General features: G+C 48.4%; 1 protein-coding gene across 2 annotated transcripts in view; it reads right to left on the bottom strand.

The window, feature by feature from the left end:
* Positions 1–3,368: 3,368 nt before the first annotated feature.
* Positions 3,369–9,920, bottom strand: part of samd12 (sterile alpha motif domain containing 12) — a 52,515-nt gene continuing 45,963 nt past the window's right edge. For both annotated transcript variants that reach the window (XM_084696943.1, XM_084696942.1), the window contains exon 5: positions 3,369–3,518. In XM_084696943.1, coding sequence (XP_084553069.1) covers positions 3,496–3,518 — 23 coding nt within the window. In that variant the 3' untranslated portion in view covers positions 3,369–3,495. The remainder of the gene's footprint in view (positions 3,519–9,920) is intronic.

Below are 9,920 nucleotides of genomic sequence, written 5' to 3'. Positions count from 1 at the left end.
CTTGTGTAAACGCCAGGGTGAGGCTGCTCCCAGTCATTTCCAATTCTGATTTACAATGCTTGTGTGCTCTGGGGGGCTAGAGAGGCTGGGGCGCGTGAACCCTCAAAAACTGTTTACCTGACAGCACCACAGTGCATGGTGACTGCAGCTTTCATCAAGTCACCCAGCCCTAGGACCTAGCCTTAGTCCTAGACGTAGCCCCAGTCCAAGCCCAGCTTTAGCCCTATGCCGTCACTCTAGTTTTATCCTAAATTCTAGTCCTATATCCAGCCCCAGTTCTAATCCAGTCCTAATCATTGTCGTAGTTCCAGTCCCATTTACTTTACTAGATCCAGTCCCAGTTTTAGACCAAGCTCTAGTCCTAAATCAAGCTTCAGTTCCAGACTAGAAGGCCATCTCCGCAGACTCCGCCTCTCTTCAGATGGCCACATCCCTGCAACAGAGTGTGAAGGACAACAACTGTGTGCACACATCATGTCAAACAGTACTGAGGATTTTGTTTGTTAAAGGCAACGTCCTGACAGAATTGAATGCAAGGCAGCCAGAGAGTGCTACTGCTAATCAAAAGGATTACATTGTTCAATACTATATATATATATATATATAGTATTGAGCAATGTGTGTGTGTTTTTGAACTATAGAAATATAATCAGTGCAACAAAACAAGACAACACAACAATGGTTAATTAGTTTATTCATATTTATGCATGGTAATATTCACATATGTCACAGATGAACATGAGTATGCGCCCTGTGTCTGCATGAGGGGTTTCCATGCCTGCTGGAGGCTGTTCTCCAGAACAGGGTGACAACATGCTGCATAAAAGTATACATGTGGAGCACACCCAGGTGAGGTCTGTGTGCGTGTGTGTGTGTGTGTGTGCGTGTGCGCAGTGGTGTTTGTCCTGTGCCTGTTTAGGTATATTTGTGTGCAATGTCTATGTTGGCTGAAGGCAATCTCTCAATTCTGTTTCTATTTCAAAATAGTGTATTGAGTGTGAGTGCGTGTGTGACTGTGTGTGTGTGTTCCGTATCTATGTGTGTGAGTGAGCTGTTATCTGTTTTGTGCAACAACATGGCACAGATTGGTATGTTTGTGTCTCGAGTCAGTGTGTCCTGGTAGAGACTGGATGACTGCGGATGCGTTCCAACTAGCTAGGAAGAATCAGGTGACTGTGGCAGGAGCCAGTTGGGGCAAGCCCTGGGCCACCTTGGCAGGGCTCTGCCAGCGTGGGCGTCTAGATAGCCACATAGTAGGTTTACCACACATTTCGATGCCGTTATTTCAGTCCAGCAGGGTTAAGTTTTCTGTTGAATGTGATTCTGTTCAATCTGCTACTAATGTGGTTTCGAACGGTGTTGACAACAGCCAAATTCCGTCTTATCTCTGCCCTGCTAAAGCCATTTAAGACCGTCCTTTTAAAATCCACAGCAAATTCGCACCTTCACTGAACAATTCTTGTTTCATCTATCCTTAAGTGAACACCACTTTCCATCTCAAAATCGCCCCCCCCCCCCACACCATTGAAGGTGACAGTAAACGGACGTGGGGACGGACGACCCCGGGGCTCCGGAGACGGGCAAAGACACCGGCCGTCTGCTCAGCCGTGAAATAAGTCCTGGTGTTTCACTGTGGACGGGCCCTCCCCATGTGACTGGCAGACGCTGCCTTCCTTCCTCTGGGGCGAGGAGGCTGTGCTACGGCGCGGCCCTTGAGGACCCCGCAATCACTCAATCAATACTGTTCAATGTGCTCTACTGGGCCAGGCATACGCAGAGGGCCAGCTCCCCTACCCCATGTGGGTGACTCCGACACAGCACACTGGAGCACTCGTGTCCAATTAAATTCCTTTACACTTGATGGGCCTCGAGGGCTGGAGTCAGCAGCTTTCAGCTCCTTCTTGGCGGCCATTTTATGTTTTTCCTGATTGCCCTCTCAATATATTTTGATGGTGATGGTGATAAATTCTGCTACACTGGTGTTGGTACAATATTTTGCACAGTAACAGTAGCATAAATCATTATACTGGCTTGATTGACATATCATTATAGCTACAGGGTTTCGCTACGCACACACACATACAGGTAACTATGGCCCACACTGTGATAGAGCTATTGGCTGCAGGACATTACTTTCCCAATGTGCTTTAAAATACAGTTAAAATGCATCATATTACAACAGTGAACGGCCATTTCACATAAACAGCAAAAATCAGTTCAACAGAGATTTTGATCAATACAGACGTTCTTTAAAAGACTGACACACACCCCTGGATCGTTTCTTTTCCACGCACCACCTCGCCTTTCGAGACTATTTTCAATGTATTTGTATATCTAAAAATAGTTTCAAGCAGCGAGGAGAGGATCTCTGTCTTCTTTTCATCTGAAGAGAAGCACATTTGTGAGCCCTTTTGCGTTGCCAGTTTCTTACTCTGAACACCTGAGCCCCCTCTTAGTTGACAGGTCATTTTACTGACGTGCGTCGTTTTGATGAGGTTACCAGTTGATTGCACATCATGACTGGATGTTTCTGGGTTGCCAGGTGATTTCAATATTCCAGAATAACACCATCCTGGGGTAGACAAGTCTTTTCTTAAGTCAATATTTAGATTCTGGGTAAAGTACGCAGGCTATTAGGCAGCCAAGCTCTTTAACACATCTAGTTTTTTCACGGTTACCAGGTTTTCTCTTAACACCCGCTTGGTGTGTTCACAGTGAATTTTTATCCACCGAACGGGGTTCTCTGAGAGAGTGTGACCCATCAAATGACGAGAGAAAGAAGGACAGAGAGAGTCAAGTAAACAGGGAAACAACAAAGACACCTGAAGAGGTGAGCCCAAACACTGATCATTTACAGAATAAATGAGGACAATAGAGAGACAGAACATGTGGCGGAGAGAGAGACAGAACAAGAGAATAAGAGCGAGAGCAGGAATAAAACTTCGCTCTATTCTGCTGAAGTTCGGTTGAGAAATAGGTAAGACATACAAAAAGGGTCTGGCAGTCTGTACAATGGCCGTTATAAGACTACATATAGGGACACAGTGGCTCAGTAGTTTCTGAAGGGGGGGAGGTAACATGAGAAAGGACAGTCAGACATACAGACAGTCAGACATACAGACAGTCAGACATACAGTCAGACAGTAAAGTGCTATGCTGGATATTTTTACAGACAGTAACTAAGAAGTATACATTTTAAGTTAACTGATGTGCCATTTCAATCAATTTCACTGGGGGGAGGTTGGGGGGAGGAAGGTGGTGGTTGGGGGGGAGATTGGGGGGAAGGTGGTGGTTGGGGGGGAAGAAGGTGGTGGTTGGGGGGGAGGTTTGGGGGAGGAAGGTGGTGGTTGGAGGGAGGTTGGGGGGGGAGGTTGGGGGGCAACAGGCTGCAGAGTTGGGATTGGTGCTCCAAGGAGGCCAGGGGGTCAGAGGTTAGGAGGCATGGCCAGAGGGATTCTGGGTACTGTAGGCCGGTGTGTCCTGGATCGTCAGTAGCTACGGTGAACACTCCAGAGAGGCTGCAAAAGAGAGAGAGAGAGACAAAGAGAGAAACAGGGACATATAGGGATAGAGCAAATGGAAGTGAATGACAGATAAACAGAGCAGAGAGAAAGGCAGGAAAAGAGGAAGGGGGAGAGCAGGGAGAGAAAGCATGACGTAGATGAGAGAGGAAATGAAGAATTGCAGATCAAACAGAAAAAAAGAGAAGGGCGAGATAACAAGCAGCAACATGGGGAAAAGCAGCAATGGATCAGGGGGAGGGAATTAACAAAATAGAGGAGAGGAGGAGATAAGAGAGACGGAGGGCATAAAGAGAGCGAGAGAGAGCGAGAGAGAGAGAGCGAGAGAGCGAGAGAGAGAGAGCGAGAGAGAGGGAGGAATAAAAAGAGAAGAGACATAATTATAAAATGGCAGGAGCAGAATCAAATCAATACAGAGAGCATCATTGTGCTCCCAGACACACAAAAGGAGGTGGTCTCACTCACACACACACTCCCCCGAGCCCAAACATGCACGCGCTTTCCGAATTCTTAAAGGCAGGGGGAGGTACACCGAGTCAGGCAGATTGGCACATAGAGACAAGTGACATTTAAGGCCCAGTCTGGATGTGACAAGACGACACGGTGACACATGCCACCCTGACTGACAAGCCAACGTCAGTCTCTGAAAGGGCATTCCCACATCTGACAGATCTGCATGTAGACGCATGACAGACACTCGGGCACTTCAAATCACCTGTGAATCAGAATACAACGACATCATCGTCCTCTTCAAATCGACGCCACCAAATGCAAAGACACGCAAACAGTTTGTTCATCTATGCTAAATGCATTTATCAAAGAAGCCAGTCAACGTGACGTGTGCAATAACGTCAATGACATTTCAATTGTTGTGGGACATCTTGGCAGTGTTGTCACACCCAGCACACACGGAACCCATCTTTGATTCATCACTGTTAAACACCACAGTGCTGCAGTCGCTTCAGCAACCTCACAATCATGTTAACGGCATGTCAGTCGACGCAAGGATCCGGCACACACACAACGCACATGCATACACACACAAAAAAACGGCTGTCTTATCAATTGTGGTGGGACCACACAATAGCTGAAACGCATGGCCGTGTTCGAAGGCCTTGGCAGGCCGTCAGAATTAAAGAGGTGATCGTGAACGCCCCCCTCTTCTCCGCCGGGGGAAAAAAAAACAATACTCAAGGTTCTCTCTATCTGTCCTCACACGTACACAGGTACACACTCTGCAACAACCAGGCACATTGTTTGGGCGCTGTGAAACAGAGAGGGGCGGCCCCTTCAACTACGGCCCCATATTGTATTTTCAATTCTTGTCAATGTCACAAAGCTCATTTTCCATCTGCCCGCGAGCAAAAGAAATGGAAAAGTCCAGCCTGGGGATGCGGGGAACACGTGCAGAATCCTGAATGGGACGCTAGCGTTGTTTGTATTGGTGCGTTGTATCCTCCACTATTTAACATACGGTCATTTCCTTTGAAAAATGAAAAAGGGATCAGAATGACTTTGAACTTTTCTTTGATCTAATTACTATAATCAGTCCCGACCAAATGAAACATGGCGGTATAGAAATACGACGCTGACACGTAAGTGTTCCTGAGGTCGTCTGTTTCTGTGTGTGTGTGTGTGAGTGAGTGAAACATGTGAGTCTGCAGGTGAGTTTTCCGTTGTGAATTTGTGTCCATTTACATGCATCTATTTGTGTGTGTGTCTGTGCGCTCTCGTGTGTGTGTTTAGATGGGAGAGAGAAAGCACTTTGCCCCGCACCAGTTTAACTAACCAATTACATGGCCCACTCATTCCATTTACTGGCCAAACAGCGGCACAGGTTTATTATGAATGTACCGTGCACAATTATTTACACACACACACACACAAACACACACGCACACACACACAAACATGCAAACGCAAGCACTCATCCACACACACACACACACACACACACACACACACACACACACACACACACACACACACACACACACACACACACACACACACACACACATGGCGGTGTGCACACAGGCAGCCTGTGGTGTCTGGGCTCTCCAAGCAGCAGAGCTGATGATGAATGTGATTGTGCAGTATTAACAGACGAGCAGTCTGTGATCCAGGTATCCTAACCGCGGGATCCGGGTAAGCTGTGGTGGAGGAGAAAGGAGAGCTGAAGGGGAATGTACATTTACTCCATCCTATTTCACCTCCTCCCTCCCTCTCTTCCTTTCTGCTTTTTCTCCGTCTCTGCATTAATAATCAGGTACAGGCACTCGGTGTCCATGTCTCTTTCTCTGCTTCTTCCCTCTCCTTCCTCTCCCTCCTCAAGTCTGAAGGCCGGTGTGGTAGGCTTGGTTGTGTCTCGGTCCTATCTTCCCCAAGGACAGGCGGCTGTGTGGACTGAGGTTTGATGTGCGTCCTGTCACATGGTGTGACCTCGTGGTGGGTTTCACCCAGACCTACGCTGTAGTGTTGGACATTTGATTGCCCTTCATTTTTGCTCCAAGCGCAACTATTTGCTCGAGCACATGCACTTTGACTTGAATCAAGTCCTGAATATGGGCACACTTCTACACAAACACACACACACCGTCACACACCAGGAAATTGTTGTGAGACTCTGCGCCTCGCAAAGAGGGTTTTGTCGCGGCTCTGTGTGCGCTTCAAAATAGGTCATCCTGTTCTGGAGCTGTGAGCGCGTTTCCTTCTTATCCTGCCCTGATTTTCAAAACCATAAACAAAAAAGAGAGGAAGTTTTCTCAAAACAAAAGCGTCTCATCAGCAGAGCCCGGTGAGCCTAAGTAAATAAATCTGTTCTATGCAAAGAGGTAAAGAAAGAGAGAGGTTGAGAGAAGCAGAGAGAGAGAGGTAGAGAGAGAGAGAGATGGAAAGTGGGAGAGATAGAGAGAGAGGCAAAGGTCTCTGTGTTGTCGTACTCCTGCCGCACCCAACCAAAACTTTTAGTCCCGGTAAACACAAGTCCATGTTTTTGTCAGAGAGACGAGAGAACTAAAGTTCTGTGAGTGTGTGTGGTTGACGGGTTGTGTGCGTGTGGCTGTGGCAGGGGACCAGATATAAAGATAGATCATCGTTGTGTGATTGTTCCGCGTTTCAATTTCCGTATGGCGCATTCTTATCTCCCCGCAGGGTTCCTACTTAGCTCAGCGGCGCTCTTCAGTTCTCTCCTCTGAGGCACAGGGACCCACCTCTCCCAGCTCCCAGACACACGCACAATAGGAGGAACGGGACAAGATGGAGAACAGAATCGTATGCAGATGTGTTCGCAAAAGTATTTGTGTGAGAGAGAGAACAGAGGGAAAGGCGGAGAGAGAAAGGCGGAGAGAGAGGGAGCCTTGTAACAGCTTGTGCTCATGCCCGGAGCATCCCCTCCGGTGGTCGCAAGAAGTCTGATCATGTTGACAACGTCGATGTTGACAACTTTCCGCACTAACTACAGTGATTACAACACTGTTTGCAATTAGCGGGAATGTTAGAAAGCAACCATGCAGCTGGGTGCAGACCAGACTGGAGGTGAAAGCTGTTTTCTGGTTTTAGGGAATAGGTTGGATAGGAAAGAGGTTGTAACAGTATTGGTAGTAACCGAGGTGAACTTTGACTTCATCTACAGTTGAATGATGACGCTGAGCTCTTTTCCTGCTTTTCAACAGTGCTGAGATACAGACCGTGCATTTTTCTCTAGATAGGGAGGTGTGTTTGAGAAGTATGTGCGTGTTTGTGTACAAGATCCGGATTCTGTGTGCGTGTCTCTGAGCATGTGTGAGAGTGTGTGTGTGTGCTTGTGGGTGAGAACAGGTTTCTGTAGTTAGTGTGTATCTCTAAGCATGTGTGTGTGTGTGTTTTCCAGCCAAGCCCCGTGTGGCCCCAACTTCTCCTGACTCTGACAAATACCTGAGGAAAGACACACAGTCGAGGGCCTCGCTCAGCCGGCACGTCATTAACCTTGTAAAACCTCACCTCGCGCCTGTGATTAACGACGCCCCATTATGTGCTATTACACGCCATCACCTGAGGTGCCCGCCTCCCATACCTAAACACAACGCCAGCTTGCGACTGGGACAAGAGGGGGGGTTGGGGAGGGGGGAGTAACTTCCTCAGAGGGCGGCGCAGGGGCGGAGCATACTCCCTTAGGACCAGAGCTGAAAACGTCTACTTCCTGTGTGGCTCGATGCCAGATTACAGCCTGACGTTCTGTGCACAGATTAGACTTGGAGTCCCTTCCATAATCTCGGGTGTTTGTTCTGCGTCTGCAGGACTGCAGTTAATTTGTGTGCCCAATGTTAATTTGAGATGGCATGTGCTAGGCCTCACCTGTTGCTGAGCTATGGGCTGTGAGGTCTTGGGTTTACTCACTCTTCTCTCTGCCTGTATCAACGGCGTTATGTTTCATTACAATGGAATGCCGAGAGTCCCAATGGAGTCTCCAGGATAAGCAGAAACCCCCGACCCAGAATCCAACGCTTTACATGTGAAAGGGAGGGTGGGGAGGACTGAAGGGAGGGGTGATAAAGAAGGGAATGAGAAAAAAGGATCAAGCGAGAAAAGAGAAAGGGTGTCAGGGAGGATCCGTGGGAGGGAAGAGTGGTGGAGGGATGGAGAGATGGAGAGGAAGAGAAGAGAGAGAGGGAAATAAAGTCAGAGAGACAGACAGATAGAGAGAGAGAGAAAGAGAGGATGAGAGAGGGAAATAAAATCAGATCGAGGGGGAGAGAGAGAGAGAGAGAGAGAGAGAGAGAGAGAGAGAGAGAGAGAGAGAGAGAGAGAGAGAGAGAGAGAAAGAGAGAGGATGACGGGAGCGGGAGGGAGGGAGGGAGTAGGCAGTCAGAGATGGATAAAGAGGGGAGTGCTGTATTCCCTGATGAGGCTGGGGAGGGAGGATATTCACAGCCGCTGCTCTGAGGATTACTGCATTTACACTTCAGCTTAAAAATAGACTCCCCCCCCACTCCACCCCCACCCCACTGTGATAATTTATTTAGCTGGAGGTTAGCATCACTGCATTGTGCTTCCAGAGAACAGCGTGCGCTGTCTTCATCTTCAGCTCGAAGACCTTTCCTCCTGTCACCCTCACACAAGTCCCTGTCACCTGGCGGGGGGCGGGCGGGGGAGGGGGGCGGGCAGGCGGGGGAGGGGGGCGGGGCGGGGGAGGGGCGGGGGAGGGGGGCGTTTCCTCCTCTAAACGTCGCAGGGTGATCCCGTCTTCACCACAGAACTTCCTCTGCTTTGCCAATTGGCCTGAACGAGCCCCGTCAACATGGCTGCCCAGCTTGTCCTTGGGAAGTGAGGTGGGGAGTGCGTCGAGATCCCTCGAGTCTGAGACTCGGAGCAAACAAGCCCACCAGACTGCAGGGGAACATTCAAAGTCAATGGCACTTGAACAGCAGACACAAAAGCCCTTCAGAAAACGAAACAAAAGCGCCTGTTTCCCATTTTAGCGAAAAGGGAAGAGTCTCTATGACTAAGGTTAAGGGGGATCATTAGTCTTTCGAGTTCATTTCCTGTACGTCGCCTGTGACGACTCGATGCTCGAGACAGAAGTGATGTGGACTGTGAGGAGGGAGGGGAACAGGAAGTCATCTCCATGTTTGGGACTCAGCAGTTTTGAAGCGTCCCAACCTTGATCCGCTCTGTCGCACTCCTCGCCGGAGAATAATGATGACCTCGCACCGCCAACTCTCACACTGTCACGTCACCGTGGCAACAGGGTCTTATTACTCTCTCTCTGATTCAGACGACTGCGGGCGTCTCAGTGGCACACTGACTCCAGGGTGCCTCTCGCTAGGGTGCTAAATGGTCTTCACAAGGTCGAAGGGAGTGAGAGAGGAAATGGAGGGGGGGGGGGAGAATGTTGGGAGAAAGAGAGAGAGATAGAGACAGTGGGAGGGAACGACAACGTCGTGGAGATAGGCTTCACACAGCTGACGCTTCAAACCCGTTGTTGTAATTGATTGGTTCCCAGGAGGGAATGTGATGATCTCTATTTTTTTTTTACTGAAGAACCTTTGTACTAGAACACAACTGTGTACCAGAACAAACTTGTGTACTAGAAGAACAGTGTAGCAGAATAAACCTGTGTAGCAGAATAAACCTGTGTACTAGAACAAACCTCTGTCCTAGAAAAACTTGTGTAGTAGAACAAAACTATGTATGAGTACAAACCTTTGTATTGGAACAAGCAGGATTGTTTTAGTCTGGATCACCAAGCAACCAGGCATCTCAGTCCTGTTCTAAACATAGTGGCACTCTACCAGCAATCTCAGCACCTACTGTAATAAGCAACAGATCAAAGCCTGGGAGATCGTGTGGCTGGGAAGAACTTTGTTTTTAATCTTCCCATGCACACAATCAATCAAGCACTTAAATGAATTACATTTA

Source organism: Hypomesus nipponensis, chromosome 4 (genome assembly GCF_054491055.1).
Source record: "Hypomesus nipponensis isolate SF chromosome 4, ASM5449105v1, whole genome shotgun sequence".
NCBI lineage: Eukaryota > Metazoa > Chordata > Actinopteri > Osmeriformes > Osmeridae > Hypomesus > Hypomesus nipponensis.
The sequence above is the reverse complement of the archived record's forward strand: the minus strand, read 5'-3'. Positions and strand labels throughout refer to the sequence as shown.